The sequence below is a fragment of the Dromiciops gliroides genome, chromosome 3, assembly GCF_019393635.1.
Source record: "Dromiciops gliroides isolate mDroGli1 chromosome 3, mDroGli1.pri, whole genome shotgun sequence".
NCBI lineage: Eukaryota > Metazoa > Chordata > Mammalia > Microbiotheria > Microbiotheriidae > Dromiciops > Dromiciops gliroides.
Genome location: NC_057863.1, coordinates 647,536,932 through 647,556,695, shown reverse-complemented (window position 1 = coordinate 647,556,695; position 19,764 = coordinate 647,536,932). Strand labels below are relative to the sequence as shown.

Sequence of the window (19,764 nt, the reverse complement as noted above, 5' to 3'; positions counted from 1 at the left end):
GAAGCAGAAAGCTGGGAAACGATTTTTACAGCCGGTGTTTTTGATAAAGGCCTAATTTCTAAAATATATATGGAACTAAATAAAATTTGTAAGAATGCAAGTCATTCCCCAATTGAGAAATGGTCAAAGGATATGAGCAGGCATTTTCAGATGAAAAAAATCAAAGCTATCTATTCCCATATGAAAAAATGTTCTAAATACTTTTGATTAGAGAAATGCAAATTAAAACAACTCTGAGGTACCACCTCACACATATTAGATTGGCTTATATGACAAAAAAGGGAAACTAATAAATGTTAGGGAAGCTGTGGAAAAATTGGAACACTAATGCATTGTTGGTGGAGTTATAAACTGATCCAGTCCAAAGGGCTATGGGACTGTGCATACCCTTTGACCCAATAATACCACTACTAGGTCCATATATCCCAAAGAGATCATAAAAAAGGGAAAAGGGCCCACATGTACAAAAATATTTATAACAGCTCTCTTTGTGGTGGCAAAGAATTAGAAAGCAAGGGAATGCCCATCACTTGGGTAATGGCTGAACAAGTTGTGGTATATGAATGTAATGGAATATTATTGTGTTGTAAGAAATGATGAGCAGGCAGATTTCAGAAAAACATGGAAAGACTTAAGTGGAATGATGCTGAGTGAAGTGAGCAGAACCAGGAGAACACTGTACACAGTAACAGAAATATTATATGATGATCAACTGTGATAGACTGAGCTTTTCTCAGCAGTACAATGATCCAAGACAACTCCAAAAGACTAATGATGGAAAATATTCTTCACATCCAGAAAAAAGAACTGTGGATTCTGAATGCAGATTGAACCATACTGTTTCTTTCTTTTTTTTTTTTTTAGTGAGGCAATTGGAGTTAAGTGACTTGCCCAGGGTCACACAGCTAGTAAGTGTTAAGTGTCTGAGGCCAGATTTGAACCCAGGTACTCCTGACTCCAGGGCCGGTGCTCTATCCACTGCGCCACCTAGCTGCCCCGAACCATACTGTTTCTACTTTTTGGTTGTTGTTTTTTTCTTTTCTGAGGTTTGTCCCTTTGGTTCTGATTCTTCTTTCACAACATGACTAGGGCAGAAATATGTTTAATGTGATTGTACATATATAACCTAGATCAGATTGCTTTCTGTCTTGGGGAGTGGGGAGACAACGGAGGGAGGGAGGGAGAAAAATTTGGAACTAAAAATATTATGAAAACAAATGTTGAAAACAATCTTTACATTTAACTGGAAAATGATAAAAATACTTTTATGATCTAAAAAAAAAAACAACAAACCAAAACCAGAAACAACAACCAAAAAAATAACCCTCCTTCCTAACTGATTCTACCTCCAAATGTTTCCTGGGAATGCTAGTCAGTTCCCAATTATGGGGTGTTCAGAGAGGATTAGGACCTCTGGCATGAGGGTTTACTGTCCACTTTTCACCCAACTCTCAACTGTGGCTCCAAAGAAACTAGTAGGTGAAGCAGCCGCACCCCAGGAAACCATCTTGGCAGATGGGCTAAACCATGTTGAGGGTAACCAAAGGGCCACAAATCTGTTGGTAGTTAGGGGAGAGGGGAGTAGAGTGTCTACCCTAAGCATGTGAAGACTTTTCCCTTGTAGATTGGGCAAATAACAATTTGTTCCAATAGCCATGACGCAGGTGGCAGAAGCAGGTGCTGTGGAGCACTTAGTTGGATCACACTAGGTCACCCTGGTCACACTGCATCCTGGGTCATCACCAGTAGTCTTGTCTTTTGTCCTACCACTGAATTTCAATGATTCTGGAAGAGAGAATGAGGCTGATGAGTTTATGTAGCTTTGCTTCACTCAAATCCAATTCACTCACAAGTCAAGACATCACCGTCATGTCTTTTTTTTTTTTTTTTGCGGGGCAATGGGGGTTAAGTGACTTGCCCAGGGTCACACAGCCAGTAAGTGTCAAGTGTCTGAGGCCGGATTTGAACTCAGGAACTCCTGAATCCAGGGCCGGTGCTTTATCCACTGCGCCACCTAGCCGCCCCCTCACCGTCATGTCTTTAGTTTTCTTCAAAAATGAAGGATGGGGGCACAGTGGATAGAGCACCAGCCCTGGAGTCAGGAGTACCTGAGTACAAATCCGGCCTCAGACACTTGACACTTACTAGCTGTGTGACCCTGGGCAAGTCACTTAACCCCAATTGCCTCACAAAAAAAAAAATGAAGGATGAACAACAATCCCTCAACACAGCAGAGGAGGGGTATATCAGGTGCCTCTTGGAAGGGTGGCAGGGTGAGCTTGGGACTACAATGCACCTACTCAGTCTGAGTGCTACACACACACACACACACACACACACACACACACACTCCACTCAGCAATTTTTTCTTAGTCATGAGACATGAGATCAGAAGAGTTGAATCCAATGTTTTTCCCTTTCTTTCCTTTCTGTTATCTTTCTTTTCCTTCCTTCCTTCCTTCTTCCTTCTTTCTTCAAAGGCATTTACACAATTTACAAAGAGCACAAAAGCAGCAATTCCCTCCAAACCAGGGGCACACTCACCCACAAATATATACAGACTAAGTGGTCTGTTAAAAGGTATAGTGTATAGAGTGCTGGAGTCAGGAAGACCTGAATTCAAATCCAACCTCAGACATTTACTAGCTATGTGACCCCGGACAAATCACTTCATTGCTGTCTACCTCAATTTCCTCAGTTGTAAAGTAGGAATCAAAAGGCATCTTCCTCCCTGGATTGTTTTGAGGAGCAAATGAGATAACATTTGTGAAGTGTTTACCATATATAGCATGTAGTTGCTGCTTAATAAATGCTCATTTCCTTCTCTTCCCTGGTGGAAAGAGTGAACATGAATTTAAAGTATAATGGTACTAAGGTTTATGTGGAGGGAACACATGTGACCAAGGAAATGCACAACTCTGGAATTGTAGGGTCTTCATGTCTTGCTTTTTCCCCCTGAGGGGTTCTTTTTTTTTTTTTTTTTGGTGAGGCAAATGGGGTTAAGTGACTTGCTCAGGGTCACACAGCTAGTAAGTGTCAAGTCTGAGGCCGGATTTGAACTCAGGTCCTCCTGAATCCAGGGCCTCTATCCACTGCGCCACCTAGCTGCCCCCCTCAAGGGGTTCTAAGAAAATTTGCTTTGGGTTGTGGCATTAGTGATGGACAAGTTGATCCACTGCTCAGCTGGACTTGCTCCTCATAAGGTATGGTACCTTAGCTGGCTGGGTCACTTGGTTGCTGGGCTAGACTACACAGGTCCCTTTGCCTCTGGGCTTCTATCAGATTGGGCCAGGCAGGTCACTTATCCATTCAGCAGCTACTGCAGGTTTGGACTGGGCAAGCCACTGTGCTTCTGGACTCTTCTCAGTGTTCATCATCTCCACTGGACTGCCTGGACCCTTTCTGTGATGGAGGACAGCTTCAGTCTTTTACCCCCTTCAGTCACTGGCTTGGCTGGGTGTTGTTGCGTTCTCTCAGTGAAGTGTTACAATGCTTTTTTTTTTTTTTTTAGAGGAGAGTGACACATAGCTTAGGTCCCTGAAGTCAGAGATGAAAGGAGTCTAGCCTCCCCTCTTTTATAATCCTTCCTAAGGTACTCTACCCTGGTATTTGTAATCAGTCCCGATTCAGTCACACTTCCCAGACTCCTTTTGGGGTCTTATGCTGATAAGTGGCTAGGGACAAAGGTAGGCACACACTTAAATGCTCTACAAGCAAATTCATTGTATTTGCTGCTCAATCCATATAGAATTGAGCTATTCAAACTTCTGACCCTTCCTAAGGTTTGGAATGGGGTTTTTTTGGTTTTGTTTATTCGTATTTTTTTAACCAGCAAAAATTCACCCTCTCTCCTTTCTACCCTGATTGAGAAAGAAAAACACAAACAAACCAAATTTCTACATTGGCTAAATCCAAAAAAACCTCACATGTTTCTATTTGCATTGTGAGTCCTTCACCTCTCAGGAAATAAGTAGTTCATTTCGTCATATGTTCTCTGGGGTTATGAGAGATTATTAGGCTGATTAGAGCTCCTAATTCTTTTTTTGTTTGTTTTTGGTTTTTTTAATGAGGCAATTGGGGTTAAGTGACTTGCCCAGGGTCACACAGCTGGTAAGTGTTAAGTGTCTGAGGCCGGATTTGAACTCAGGTACTCCTGACTCCAGGGCCAGTGCTCTGCCCCCGTTCCTAATTTTTTTTTAAAGATATTCATCTTTACCAAATTGTTGTCATGATATAGCTTGTTCCCTTGGTTCTCTATTCACTCTGCCTTTCCAATTTTTCTAAGACAATCCCCTTCATCATTTCTTATAGCACAGTAATATTTCCATCATATTTCCATTTATATACTTGTTCAGCCATTCCCCAATTGATGGGCAAACTTCACCTTCACCTTCTAATCCTTTGTCACTGAAAAAAAGCTGCAATCAACATTTTTGTATTTCCTTGGAGTTTATTTCATTTAGGACTTATTCTTCCCTTAATCTTGGTCAGTCATATCTGACTTTTCATGACCCCATCTGAGGTTTTCTTAGCAGAGATAGTGGAGTAGTTCACCATTTCTTTTTCCAGCTTATTTTACAGATGAGGACACTGAGACAAACAGGGTTAAGTGACTTGCCCAGGGTCACACAGCTAGTAGGTTTCTGAGGTCAGATTTGAACTCAGGAAGATGAGTTTTCTTGCTCCAGGGCCAGCACACTGCACTATGGTGCCTCCTCACTGCCCTCCCTTAAGCTACTCACCCTCTAATTCCTCCCTCCTCCATCTCACTTTTGCTTCCTGTTTCCCTGTTTAGTAAAATATATTTCTGCATTAATGACTCTTTGTGTGTATACGTGTAGCCTCCCCACTTTTGACCAGTTCAGATGAGAGTGAGGTTCAAGTATCAGCCCCTCTCCCTGAGCCTTCCTCCTTGTGTGTGTGTGTATTCTATGTGTATAAATAGACACCATCTAGCTGCCCCCTAATCTTATAAAATCTTATGAAAGATTACTCCCTGGGACGGAGGGGGAAATTTAGGTGATTTGATAACAAAATATACCAATCAGGGCAGCTAGGTGGTACAGTAGATAAAGCACCAGCCCTGGATTCAGGAGGACTTGAGTTCAAATTTGGCCTCAGACACTTGACACTCACTAGTTGTGTGACCCTGGGCAAGTCACTTAACCCTCATTACCTGGCCAAAAAAAAAAAAATCAATCGATAAAAATCCATTCTAAAGAATAGGAAGCTATCTATGGGCCCCTTCCAGAGGGGTGGAAGGGGATGGTGGAGAGTAGCGCCACTAGAAGCCATATTTTGGTGTGCCCCCACAGAGGATGATGTCCTAAGGTCTCTGGTTTCCACCACTGGGCAATGCCCATAACTCTCTCTGACTGATGGTGCCTTAGATGTCCGTTGGTTCATGCTCCATTGGCAGTGATTGCCTATGATGCAGCACTTCCTAGTCATGATGCTGACTGGGTGTTTCTCTTTACCAGCAGAAACTGGGCAGCCAGTTGTGATGTCATTGAGGGATCATGGGACTCGGTGGGTCCCCAGGGCTGTCTAATTCTTAGGTTCTATGCTCTGTGATCATTATTGGAATGGGTGAAGAGTGTCTTGAAGGAAATGCCAACTTCTTCCTTGGGACAGAGAGAGTCTGGTTCCTCTCATTTTCCCCCATCCTTCAATTCTGATGCTTTACAATGCCCTCCCCGCCCCCCATCCCAAGAACCACAAGACGCTGAACTCTGGGGCCACCATAGAGTTTATTGCTGGGAATGGAAGGGAGAGGGGAGGAGCTCCCAAAGGGAGCAGGAGGCCCCACTGTGCAGAGCTCGGGGTAGTGTCCAGATCTCCAAGTTCAGGTGGCGGTCTTCTATTGGTTGGAACTCCAGACAGGACACCTGGTGGGTGGAGTTCATTACCAAACTCCCATTGGCTGGAATTCTACATGGTAGTTGGAGCTCTGGGGGTAAGGAAGGGAGGGGTGGGGCTCCGGGGAGTGTGCACATGTAGGGGGCCGGTAAGGTGGAGGCCCTTATTTCTGAGCAGGGATCATATCATCAATGGACTGACCCTTCTCCAGCTTTTTCTCCATCTCCACCATGAGCTTCACACCATCCACTACCAGCTGCACCTGCTCCACCTCTGAGGAGCCCAGTCGGTCTGCGTTGGACACATCAAACACAGAGCCCACAGCAGCTGTGTCCACACCACCTGTAGGGGAGGCAGAAGGGAGAAGATGGAAGAACAGCTTAAAGCAAGATCCAAATGTGTTTGGAATGAAGAGGCAGGGACCAGGGGCATGGAGACAGATACCCAGCACCCATAGAACGACATGTCGTCTACCTAGATGCCAGATATCACAATATCATCATCATCTGGAATTTACAGAGGTCCTAAAATGTGCCAGGAACTTTACAGATATTATGCCATTTGATCCTTACAACAACACTGGGAAGAAAGTGCTATGATGATCCTGTTTTACAGTTGAGGAAACTGAGGCAGACAGAGGTTAAGCAACTTCTCCAAGATTACTCAGCTAGTAAAGCTGAGGCTGGACTTGAATTCATGTCTTCTTGTTTTGTTTTGTTTTGTTTTGCGGGGCAATGGGGGTTAAGTGCCTTGCCCAGGGTCACACAGCTAGTAAGTGTCAAGTGTCTGAGGCCAAATTTGAACTCAGGTCCTCCTGAATCCAGGGCCAGTGCTTTAACCACTGCACCATCTAGGTGCCCCGAATTCATGTCTTCTTGATTCTATCCCCAAGCCCTCTTTCCATGGTATCACCTGGCTGCCCTAACATATGATATTCATGGAGATACTCTATGCCCGTAGAGGTGCCCAATGCCCATAGAGAGATCTAACACCCATGAAGACAGCCAACATTCATGGAGTTGTATGGGACACACAATATCCACAGTAATAGCCAACACCCATGGGACTATGTAACACCCATGAAGATATCCAAATTCATTGGGATGGCCAACATCCATACAACCAATGGCTATATCCTTGGAGATACCGAATGCTCCCAGTCCCCATGGAGATACTCAATAACTGACACCGATGGTGCCTAGGACCAGGGATGGGCTATGGCACATTGATCCAGGGTAGCTGGTACCCACCTGTGCCCCGCTTCTGCAGACGCAGGCGGGTGAGGATCTCCTCAAACTTGGGGTGCTTGCTGAGGTGTGCCAGTTTGACATGTACACCCCCACGTAGGCCAGTCCCGAGGTTGGAAGGGCAGGTGAGGACGTAACCAAGATGTTCATTCCACATGAAAGGGTGGCCAGCCTTCTTGAAGATCTCTTCAATCTGGGGAGAGAGGAGCAAGGATGGGTCACTGTGAGAAGGGTAGGGACCACATATGTGATTTCCTCAGTTTAAGGAACACGCATGGGGCAGCTAGGTGGCACAGTGGATAGAGTACTGACCCTGGAGTCAGGAGGACCTGAGTTCAAATCCAGCCTCAGACACTTGACACTTACTAGTGGAAAAGTCACTTAACCCCAATTGCCTCATCAAAAAAAAAAGGAACACACGCAAAGTCTGTGTCTGAGGCTGGATTTGAACCCAGCTCTTATGGCCTCAAGACAAACTTTCTATCCACATCCCAGCTGGCTCGTTTTTTTTTGTATTTTTTTTTCTGGGGCAATGGGGGTTAAGTGACTTGCCCAGGGTCACACAGCTAGTGTCAAGTGTCTGAGGCCGGACTTGAACTCAAGTCCTCCTGAATCCAGGGCCGGTGCTTTATCTACTGTGCCACCTAGCTGCCCCCCAGCTTCCTCCTTCTAATCACAAAATCCCCTCTATATGAAACACTTCTCAAAGCATCCCAGGGAGGTTGGTGGTATGAAGGTGATGATTCTTATTTCATAAAGGGGGTAAATGGATATCACGAAGGGCAGCCTTTGAGTCAGAAAGAACCAGGTTCGAGATTTGTCTTGCTCTACATTGTGACTCTGGGCAAGTCAGGAAACTCTCTAAGACTAAATTTCAGACCAGCTGCCCATCTGTCCTGATAGTGGGAGTTCCCCTACTAGGGACTGCAACAGTCCGGACAAAAACACCTGCTGAAAACAGAAGGTCAGAGAGATAAAGAGACTTGGCCAAATGTCACACAGTTGGGAAATGAATTCCAGAGCTGGGACTAAAATCCAGGGTTTCTGACTCCAAGGCTGTATGTGTACACAAACATGTACTCTATCCTTCCTACCTCCAAGGGGTCCTGATTAAAGAAATCAAGTCAGGAGTGAAAAGTTCAAATTCAGGGTGCAAGGGCTGGTGATTGAGTCAGAGAGAAACTTCTCTGGACCTCAGTTTCCCAATCTGTAAAATGAGGGGATTAGACTAGAGAGCTTTCAGATCCCTTCCTTCTTTAAATCTATGATCCCTGAAGTATAACCTGGGCAGGGCACCGGAAATGGGAGTGCACAAAAATATTAAACAATGGTCTTTTTGTTTGTTTTGGTTTTTTGGTGAGGCAATGGGGGTTAAGTGACTTGCCCAGGGTCATACAGCTAGTACGTGTCAAGTGTCTGAGGCCGGATTTGAACTCAGGTCCTCCCGAATCCAGGGCCCGTGCTCTATCCACTGCACCACCCAGCTACCCCAACAATAGTCTTTAAAGATTGAGCAACTTTGAAACCATCACCCATCTCCATGCTGAAGCTCATCCTTCAGGGGTTTCAAAGGAGGTACCAGGAGTAATGAATTAGGCTAGGAGGAGGCCAGGTGGCTCTCTGCTTCTCCTCCAGGGCCTTCCAACCAGGGAGGTCCTCTCTGCCCTGCCAAGTGGCCCCCTCCCCCTGCCCCAGCCTACCCCGGCCCTGCCAGCTGGTGTCCCAAGCTCTTCCCAACGAGGCTGGCATTGGGCTCTCATTCTCCCCACCCCATGGTTGATTGGAGGACACTCTTGTGTTGCTGATGCCTCTAGTGACTAGTATCTCCCCCCCCCATCCATTGCCTTCCATGGATTTTCTATTTATAGCCATAAGGCAATTGGCATTTATTAAGCACTCACTACATACTTATTACTACATATTTAGCTGTGCTAAATGCTACAGCTGCAAAGAAAGGCAGAAAGAGCCCCTGCTCTGTAGATGCACATACGTTTTATACAGACATAGGTACACACATGTCTGGATAAACCATGTAGATGGTAAATGATGTGTATGCTAAGTGCAAATACTAAATACCCAAGGTTACTGGTGCCATTGTTTCCCCTTCCAATTTCATAGATCCCCTGGAATCTATCCACAGATCCATCGGAGTTCATCTAGAACCCTATATCTAATCCAAGCCCTTTATTTATAAAAATGAGGCAACACACCTAAAGTACAACCTTGGAATCATGACTTAGCCCTGGAAGGGACTTTAGCGACCCAACTTTTTCCTGCTACAGATGAAAAGCCCAAGGTTCAGAGGGTCAAGGACTTTTCCCTATTGCTTAAGGTAAAAGGCACTGGAGCTGTGCTGGAACCAGGATCGGAACCCAGGTTTCCCAACTTCTAGTCCTGGGCTATTTTCTAGTTTTGTTTTGTTTTGTTTTGTTTTTGGTGAGGCAATGGGGTTAAGTGACTTGCCCAGGGTCACACAGCTAGTAAGTGTCAAGTGTCTGAGGCCAGATTTGAACTCAGGTCCTCCTGACTCCAGGGCTGGTGCTCAATCCACTGTGCCACCTAGCTGCCCCCCTGGGCTGTTTTCACTCCAGAGCCACAAGGTGAGTGGTATCAGGGCCGAGGGGTCAGGGGTCACAGCCTACCTTCTGCAGCCCCACGCAGAAGCGACGGAAGACCTCCTTCATGTTGCCCCCCTTCTCCATGGAGATGACTCTCAGATGGTCCTCCTCATTCACCCACACCAAGAAGCTCTTGTTGTCATTGTGCCTGAGTGAAGAAAGAAAGGGGATCAGAGGATCACTGGGCTACCCCCTCCTCCTCCCCATACATGCTACCCAGCTTGGGGAGGGGCTGTAGACTTGGGGGAGCCAGATGGAAGAGGTTGCAGAGGGAAGGGGTCTGGGAAGTGCTCCTACTGTAGCGAGTAGGTGAAGAATCCTATCTGGTCATTGAATGGTCCATTCTAGAACCTCAGAATTTGCACATCCCCCTTCCCTGACCTCCCCTGCATCCTGAAGAGCCCTGAACTTCTAGATTCTCCGAATGCTGGAATCTCAGCATCCTGGGAGGAGCTGGGTCATGCCCTAGATCCTTGGAATCACTAAGATCCTAGATGTGATCGCCCCCCAAGATTTTAGAATCTTATGTTTGTAGCCTCTCCACTCATCTCGTCCAAGCGCCTCATTTTGTGAATGAGGGACCCTGGGCCAGGAGAGAGAAGGGATTCACTCAAGGAAACACGGTTAGCAAGATTTGAGGACAGATTAAAAACTCTGCCCAGTGCCACCACGATGGACTCTGAATCTTCTGAAAGACTCTTGGGATTTGGGAAATCTAGAATCCTTGGAATCTCTTGACCCTTAGAGAGATCGGCTGGCCCCACTCCCTCTTTATCTAAGTAAGCTCACTTTCACCCAGGCCTGGTGGGGGGAATGTTCTGGGGGTGCATGGGTTTAAAGAGATGCCACTCGGGGCAGCTAGGTGGCGCAGTGGTTAGAGCACTGGCCCTGGAGTCAGGAGGACCTGGGTTCAAATCCGACCTCAGACACTTAACACTTACTAGCTGTGTGACCCTGGGCAAGTCACTTAACCCCAACTGCCTCACTAAAAAAAAAAAAACAAAACAAAAAAAAACAAAATAAAGAGATGCCACTCCTAATTGGCTGAGAGAATGCCCAGCCAGGACACTTTGTGAGTGGAGGAGGGATGTACTTCATTCTGTTCGAGTCGTCATTGGAGAGAGGACCTTAAGAGAGATCTCTCAAGAGGAAAGGAGTGGACTTTAGACTGGCTGGAGCCCTGGGGCCCCAGACACGTAAAGGAGCTGGACCCCACCATCTGGACTTTCAGCATTTGCAGCCTCGGACATTGCTAAGTAGGCTCCACCTTGATGTCATTGTTCTCTGTCTCTCTCTGTCTCTCTCCTCTCTTCTGTCTTGGTGTGTGTCTCTCTCCTTTCTGTCTCTCTGTCTCTCTGTCTGTCTCTGTCTCTCCTCTCTGTCTCTCTGTCTCTGTGTGTCTCTCTCCTTTCTGTCTCTCTGTCTCTCTGTCTGTCTCTCTATGTCTCTCTCTCTCTGTCTCTGTGTGTCTCTCTCCTTTCTATCTCTCTCTGTCTGTCTCTCTGTCTCTGTCTCTGTCTCTTTCTGTCTGTCTCTCTCTCTATATTGAAGCTCAGATCTTATCTCACAGAGCTCACTTATTCATGTGCTTTCTTTCCTGTTTTCTGATCTATCTAATCTCCCATTTCTGTTTGCTGTTGTTTTTGAGAGAGGATCACTAGCTATTTATGGTGCTTTTTTGTGGGACTATCAGTGTTTCCCCCCTTGGGAGGGGTCAGGGTGATGGCTTTCACCCTGAACCCAGACCCAGACCTGGAGATATATGAGGGATGGCAGGTAGATGTCAGTCTAGAGTAAGACCCCCTCAGAGCCTGGAGGAGAGATCTCCTGACCTCAACAGCTAAACTGATCCTGGTGTCAGCACAGCCCTACTTAATCTAAGCAAAAGTGGCCAGATCCCAGATTCTATCTGTCCATGCCATCCATGAGCTGTATCTCTGCATTCAGATAACCCTTCCTAGGTACTTACATCTTGTGCGCAGGTGAGGGAAACTGAGGCCCAGAGAGTGAGGGGAAGGGATCTTCTCCAGGTGACACAGGGTGGCAGATGCAGAGCCCAGGGCACATTCTGGCAGTGGAAGAGGTCAGTGGGAGGGGGCTAGGGTTGGGCGGAAGGGTTCCTCACCAGATGCCGCGGGCATCGGGCCAGTCCCGGGCCATGCCAGAGGCCAGCAGCAAGGGGGAGACGGGCTTGTCGAAAAGGAAGTGGTCATCAATCAGCTGCTGCTGTTCCTGCTCCGTCATGCTCTTCAGAGGGTAGTATTTGCCCTTAAACTCCCCAGTCAGACTGTTGAGGGCTGGAGGTTGGCGGGAGGTGGGAGGGGGAGAGAAGACAGCATAGAGTCAGCACCCAGACCCCTGGGAGGGTGGCTGCATGTGGGATCGGAATGGGAACTCCCTGTGTGTTGGAGCTGTGGCTAGAGGTGAGATTTTAGGAGGGCCAGAGGCATGGAAAGGACTATGGGGGCATGGGGAATGGGGACAGGCAAAGGGGGCCCTCACCATTGACGCTCAGGGCTTCCACAGCCCGACGCTCGCCCCGGGAGCAGTGGGGGGGCAGGGTGTAACCCTTGATGCTTCGGCCTGTCCGGACACGGCTGCTCAGCACGTAGTTGGGGTCCAGATCGTCACCACCCTGGGGGACAGTATGGCAAGGTAGGCTGGCTTAGGGAAGGACCTACATCTCCCCTCACAACGGCCCTCAAAAGGCACCTCTGGACAGAGGGCCTTCACACACGTCCTAGCTCGACCCTGCTTACCCTTAGGCCCCGGGCAAGACTCCCCTGCCCATCCCCTCATCTCTCCCCATCGGTGCCCACCTCCCTCCATCAATCTCCTCCATCCCCCCACCTCCTCTCCTTTCCTTCCCTTTCTCCCCCAGGCATTTCCCCAGTGGTTCCACCTTGAGGTTCTCATGGTTGAGGTCGGTCTTATGCTTGTCTGTGGGCTTGTAGCCCCCATGCCGATCCTGAATAATGGGGTCAAACAGGTCTTTGAAAACATCATAAGACTCCTCGTCACCAGCCACACAGCCCACAGTCATGATGAAGGGATGACCTGCGTGCAGGGACCAAAGGGGAGTCAGAGGCATACAATCACGGAAGCTTAAATCAAACACAATGTCAGAGTTGGGAGGGCCCTTAGGACAGGGAATGTCAGGGCTGGGAGGGTCCTGAGAACAGGGAATGTCAGGGCTGGGAAAAACTGTATAATGCATGAATGTCAAAGCTGAAAGAGACCTTGGGAATCGCCTGGTTCAGCATCTCCCAAACAGGACATTGTGGGGCTTGAAGTCCGTTGGTGGAAATCATAGTAAGATGACAAAAGCAAACAGGGATAAATGTAAAGTCTGACACCAGACTCAAGGAATCAATTCCACAAATGCCAGATGAGACATGCAGGGTTAGACAAGTTTGAAAAGTAGCTGAGGATTTTATGAGGAGGAGGCAGGATGCTCACTAAGTATGACCAAGTGTGATGCGGAGGATCTCAAGATCTGGGGCTATGGTAGGAGATGAAAGGCAGTTAGACAGTGGATAGATCACTGGCCCTGGAGACAGGGAGACCTGAATTCGAGTTAAGCCTCAGACAATTACCAGTTGGGTGACCCTAGGGATGCCACTGAACCTTCTGGCCTCAGTTTCTTCATCTACAAAATGGGTATACTAATAGAGCCCATCTCCCAAGGTTGTTGTGAGGATAAAAGAAAATAGTATTCATAAAGTACTTTGAAAACCTTAAAGCGTTATAATTTTTATTATCATTTCATTTTAAAGATGAGAACACTGAGACTTGGGGGCAGGGGGGCTTGCCTATGATCATGCAAGTATTAAGTAGCAGTGCTGGTATTTGAACCGGCAGTCCAAGATCCCTAATCCAACACCAAAACACCACGATGTCTTGTAGGATGGGGGTAGGGGTCCTGTTCATGTGTGGGTTGGAACGTATGCTTGTGAAGGTCCTTCCAATTCTGAAATCCTGGGATTCTGCGAAATGCTGATGTGGGAGCTCAACGGGATGGGGTTGTGGGGTGGGGGGGATGATGGCAAGGAGAGTGACCTGGGAGATGGATGCCCCGGCAATAAAGAGCTCTCTAAGATATCGGAAACAAAATAGAGGCACGATTTTCACACCAAAGAAGTTGTACCACACAATTTGTTTGTCTGGTACCCGATCCCTAATGATGCATTTAATATTTTAGGGGGAGGTGGGACAGCATTGGGATTTCTCCACATCACTCCAGGCTTTTGCAGAGCAGAGCCTATGAAGGACAGGTGGTGAGCCAGCCAGCTGGACAGATGGAAGGAGTGGAGGCAAGGGAGCGGAGCTGGGCACAGTCTCAGCCCATCTCGAGCACAAGGATGGTCAAGGCTTTTCAGAGCCCTTATTAGACTGCAGAGATGTTGCAGGGGAGGAAGCCAGGGGCCATAGAGAGGAAGGGGCTTGTCCAAAGGCATTTAGCTGGCCATCAGCACAGCTGGGGGTTAGAGCCTGGTCTCCTGTTCAGGGCTCCCTGTGGGTGTATTTGAGGAGTGTATTTTGGGGGCAGTGATGAGGGTGGGCAGGGATCTCATGGGAGTCTATAAGTGATTCTGAGATTACCTTTGAGTTTTACAAACTCATATGAGGAGTCTTCCATAGTCTGCCCCTATGGAAGTGCCAGACATATCTATGGGATATTTATGGGATCATTCAGATAGATAGACAGACAGACAGACAGACAGACAGACAGACAGACAGACAGACAGACAGACAGATAGATAGACAGATAGACAGACAGACAGACAGATGGATAGATAGATACATATATAATCATACACATGTAATATGTGTATTGTTTATGATATAGGCATATACTAAATATATAATATAAACACATGTAATACATTATATCACACCCATACACATATATATGTGTATATATGTATATATGTGATACTTGGGAATGCCTACTGGATGACCTGAGCACCTATAAGGATTATAGAATGATAACAGTAGATCTAGAAGGGACCTCAAAGATCATCTAGTTTGTCCCCCTCACTCTACAGATGGGGAAACTGAGGCCCAGGGACATGAGATAGTCTGTCCAAGATCATACAAGTAGCAAACCTCAGAAGTATAATCTGAACCCAGGTCATCTGAGTGCAGACACTCCCTTTTCTACTGTTCCATATTGGGAAAGAGGGGACCTCAGGGCTGTCTGAGAGGTCCTTGGTGTGTCTATGGGGATCCCGAGATTGTCTAGTAGAGTCCCTAGTTATCCCTGTGGGGCCCTAGGAGCATCCTAGAGTGGGCCCCTGAAGATATTGATGGGGATCTGGGCACATCTCTGATAGTCTCAGTGATATCTTCTAGGGGGTCCATGGGTATCTAAACTTATCTATAAAAGGGTTCTGGGATATCTGTGAGGCTTCCAGGGGAGCCTGAGTTTCCCAGGGATGTTGGTGAGGGTCCCAGGCATGTCTTTGTGGGTCTTGAGGGTGTTTAGGGGTGTCTATGGGTATTCTGAATGTGTCTACAGGAATATCAGGTGTATCTCTGAAAGAGCCAGAGTTGTCCTTGGTGGTCCCATGGATATCAGGGAGGTGAGGTCAGGGGAGGGTTAAATGTAGCCAGGAGGTCCTGGATATATCTTTGGGGGCATCTTGGGTGGGGTACTCTGAGTTTCTCAGGAGAGTCCATGGGGGGATCCCAGAGGCATCAGTGGAGGTCTTGGGGGAGTCTGTTCTGGATCCTAGGGGTCCCTAGAGATATTTCTGGGGATTTGGGGCTTGTCCCCTGGAGTACTGAGGATGTCTACGAGCAGTTCCAGGGTGCCAAGGAAGGTGCTAGGTTTCTGAGTGTTTATGAGAGGATCTTTGGGATTTCAGGAGTGTTCATGGAGGTCTTGGGGGTGTCCACTTGGGTCCTAGGAATTTCTATATGGGTGTCATGGGGTCTGTAATAGGTTTGGGGTATATCTGGTCTTGGAGATGTCTGTGGATCATAGAATCAGAACCAGAAGGGACTAGGGAGGCCATGGGGTCTAAGCCTCTCATTCTATAGCTAGGAATATAGGCCAAGGAGGTTAGGTGATATGCTCAGGGTCACACAGTAACTATCTGAAGCAGGATTCAAGGCCAGCTCCTCCCAATTCCAAATTCTGATCGTGCTGATCTCACAAAGGAGGGATGAATTGTGGATTGGACCTAGAACAAGAAGGGACCTCAAAGGCCCCCTAATACAGCCCCTTCATTCTGCAAGAGAAGCGATTGATCCCAGTCCACACTCATAGGAAGGTACAAAGCTGGGATTTGAACTCGCATCCTCTGACTCCAAACCCAGCCCACTTTCCATTGCCCCACATCGCCTGTCCTGAGGTGTCTGTTGGAGTTGCAATGTCTCAGGTAGGCTCCTGGTGTGTCTGTGGGGTCTTGGGGATGTCTGTGCAGGTTCTGGGAATATAAAAGGGTGCTGGGTGTGTGTGTGGCATCTCGGGGTACCCTAGGATGGTTTACGGGGGTCCCGGGGTACTTATAGGGACCTCAAGGTGTTTACAGTAGTTTGGGGTGTATCTCTGGGGTCCTGGAGTTGTCTGCGGTAGATTAGAGATTGTGTAAGGTTGCTGTGAGATGTCTATCCATCAAGATCCCAGAGGTGCCTATAAGACTCTGAGAGTAGCTGAGTAAGAACCTGAGTTAGGTCTCAGGTATGTCTATGGTGTCCTGGGCTTAGATCTATGGTGGTTAGGGGAGGTTACAGGAAGACTAGGGAGTATTTATGACTATTTCTGGGCTCCTGGACAGCATCCATTGGGGTCTTGGAGTGTCTAGAGGGGCCTCAGAATATCTGAGTTAGATTCTCGGCATCTGTGGGGATGATGAGGAGTATTTATGGCCATTTCTGGTGTCCTGGGGGTGTCTGGGGTGACTCTGGGAGTGTGTCTAGGGACCATAGGATGAGCCTCGCTCCCCATCACCCTTGCTCAGTGCAGGTCTCTCACCTGGGTTGTCTACACCAGTCTGGATGACATCATCCAGGGTGAATCCAGAGGGCGTCTCCTTGTCCCGGAGCTTCTTGTACAGATCTGGGGTGAGCACCTTGGCCATGTGGTTGTTGTGTTTGCTCAGGTCCGGGTACTCCTCCTCCGGCTTGAAGTTAAGCTTGTACTTGTTGTGGGTGTTTCCGAAAGGCATGGTGATGGCAGGGCAGGGCCTGTGGGGCAGGAGCAGGGGTCACCAGAGCCAGCCATGGGGGCTTGGACTGGGGGAGAAGGACTCCAGCTATCAGAGAAGGGTTGTCCTGCTGGGAAGGCTGCTGTGGCAAGATCAAGCTACTTTGGAGCCCAGAGAACCTCGGAACCTTAGAGGAACCTTAGAACCTAGGACCCCAAAGAGTCTTAGGCCTGGAGAACCTTAGAACCTCAGACTCCAAAGAATCTTAGATGTGGAAAAACCTTAGAACTTTGGGCTCCAAGGAATCTTAGATGAGGAAGAACTTTTGAACCTTTTACCCAATAGGATCTTAGACTCACAAGAACCTTAGAACCCTTCCCACAGAATATTAGTCTCATCCTTATACTCTTAGACCCATAGAATCTTAACCTCTTAGAACCTTTGACTCTCAAAATTATAGGATCTGAGATTCTAGAATATCTGAACTAGATGCACTTTGGATGGATGGATCTAGCTCAATCCTCTTGATGTACAGAAGGAGAAACTGAGGCCAGAGAAGGGAAGAGGGCCACAGCATTCTTTCAAACTAGAACCTGACTCTCAGCAAAAAGGAGGAAGGAGCTAGGAGCAGAGGCGGAAGGATGGGAATGAGGTCAGGAGAATATTAGGGGTTGAGTGGAATTGTGGGAAGTCTTAGGAGAGGGGAAAATATTAGGGTTGGGGAAAGCTGGGGGACCAGACCTCAGTTTTTCCATCTATAAAATGACCTTATTTCAGGAGGGCCTGAGTTCAAATCTGGCCTCAGATACTTTACACACTTACTAGCAGTGTGACCCTGGGCAAGTCACTTAACCCCAATTGCCTCACCAAAAAAAAAAAAAAAAGATATGTAAAATGACCTTATCTCTAAGGTCCCTTCCAGCGCTAAAAGCTGCATGCTCTTAAATTAGGGAAGACTGAGGGGAGGGAGGAGACGGGCAGAGAATCATAGTAGTTGGAGGGGCAGTTGGAGCTGCCATCCCTGGGGGGATATTTTTAGCCTATGGACTCCGCCCCCCACAGCTGTGGCCATTCTCCCTCCCCCCACCACATTCCGGGGGCTCTGTTTGCACCGAATCAGCGGCTCTGGAGCCAGGGGGGAGATGGGAGAGGACAGCGGCAGAGGACACCAGCCCAGCCCTAACGGCCAGACAAGACCAGCCAGCAGCCATTGGCCTCAGAGCCCCCTCAGACGTGATACAAGGAGGACATCTGTCCCCTCATCGTGGGCAAACACACACAGGGGCACATACACAGGGGCACGCCCACCCATAGGGGTGCACACACACACACACACACACACACACACACACACAGGCATGGGCACACCACTGTGTGGAGGAAACAGGCAGACCCAGACAAAAGCTGCCCGATGAAGACACCCACAATCATCAGGCCATCCTCCCTGCCTAGAGAGACCTGGAAATGCATCGTTACAGGGACATCTGCAGACACATAGACCCAGTCCCAGAGACTCAGCACAGGCAGGGTCACAGAATCCCAGAGTTAGAGCCTGTCAAGATGAGGACACTGAGGCCCAGAATCCTAGTGGCTCGGACAATCATTCATAAGCGGGCAGAAGTCTGCAACTATGTATGTGCACACGCACACACACACAGTCACACAGTCACACACAGATCCAGAGGGACCCAGTAACACAATACGGTCATACCCAGGACGCAGAACCAGCCAGACAGAGCGGACCTACAAGGAGATTTGGGGTCATTCACACCCAGACAGTTGTAAGGTTGTTGTATAGGACCCTATCCTATGTAGGAGAAGGTGGGGAGACAGCTTTAGGAGCTCTCCCCCCTCCCCTCCCCTTCCCTTCCCTTCCCTACCACCCCCTTCCAAACCTCTGGACCATACCTGGGCTGGGCTGGGCTGGGCTGGGCTGACTAGGCTGGACTCTCTCGGTGTCCCTTACAACTGATGGGTGACCCAGGGGTCTGGCAGCATGGCCCCTGACTTATATAGGGGGCTGAAGGGGCTGTCATTTGCGGGGGCCAGGCCAGCCCCCTGGAGGGTGGGAGGGAAGCTGAGCTGCCCACTGGGCATCGTGCCCGGGCAAGGGAGCATGATTGGCCCTAGGCTCCCCCCCAGCTGGGCCCCGGGGTCCAGGAGTGCCTTGTGGCCTGAGCCCCACAGGATACCTTGTATGGGCGGCTGAGGGGAGCCCAGCTTGCCCCCCCCACACCAACAACAAGTGCTGAGTTGCATTGGAAGGAACAGCTGGCTCCGGGCTGGGGACATTGGGGAAGAAAGGGAGGACACGTCCCTGGTTTCTGGCCTCCACCCTTCCCCCTCCTTGGGCCAGGGCCCAACTCCCTAGTCTTAGCCCCTGGCCTCACATCCCTCAATTTTTATTCCTCCCCGATCAACTTATTCTTTAACACCCTTGGCCTCCCACACCCTCAGACCCTAAGCCCTACCTTTGACCCTTTGACCCTTTACTTTTTCCCTAAACCCGAGCCTGCAGCCTTAGAATTCTACCTTTACATTTTCATCTGCACTCTTGACCTATGGGCCCTTTCTTTGGTCTCTAAAGCTAGGTCTTAGCCTCTGACCTCACCCTCTGACCCCTGCTCTATTTCTTGGCCACTAATTCCCTCCCACCTCCCCCCAACCCCAAAATCGTTTATGGGGGCCCAGGTGGAAAAGTGAGGTGAGGTGAGTAGGAGGAAGGGATTTGAACTCAGGACTAGGAGGGGGTGGTGCCATCATCCTGGACCCCCTCCCTGTCTCTGACAGTAGTAAGAGATTCCTCTTCACACCCAGGCTCTCCTGAGGCTGGGAGATCTCATTCTCCCTCAAAGATTCCTGCCCAGGATGAGGATAGGTGATTCT

At 48.4% G+C, this 19,764-nt stretch overlaps 1 protein-coding gene across 1 annotated transcript; it reads right to left on the bottom strand.

Annotated features, from left to right (window-relative positions):
• Positions 1–5,731: 5,731 nt before the first annotated feature.
• Positions 5,732–18,942, bottom strand: CKM (creatine kinase, M-type). The gene is made up of 8 exons (XM_043998097.1): positions 18,787–18,942; positions 16,707–16,918; positions 12,627–12,781; positions 12,227–12,359; positions 11,850–12,021; positions 9,749–9,872; positions 7,110–7,299; positions 5,732–6,201 (listed from the first exon to the last, which is right to left on the bottom strand). Exons 2-8 carry the CDS (start codon positions 16,897–16,899, stop codon positions 6,023–6,025), a joined length of 1,146 nt encoding a protein of 381 aa, XP_043854032.1. The 5' UTR covers positions 16,900–16,918; positions 18,787–18,942; the 3' UTR covers positions 5,732–6,022.
• Between the last annotated feature and the right edge of the window lie 822 nt (positions 18,943–19,764).

Coding starts and splice junctions, on each gene's coding strand:
- CKM (XM_043998097.1), bottom strand. CDS start 16,899: ATGCCTTTCGGAAACACCCACAACAAGTACAAGCTTAACTTCAAGCCG. Junction 12,782..16,706: donor GACTGGTGTAGACAACCCAG/GTGAGAGACCTG, acceptor CCCTGCACGCAG/GTCATCCCTTCATCATGACT. Junction 7,300..9,748: donor TCTGCGTGGGGCTGCAGAAG/GTAGGCTGTGAC, acceptor CTCTCTCCCCAG/ATTGAAGAGATCTTCAAGAA.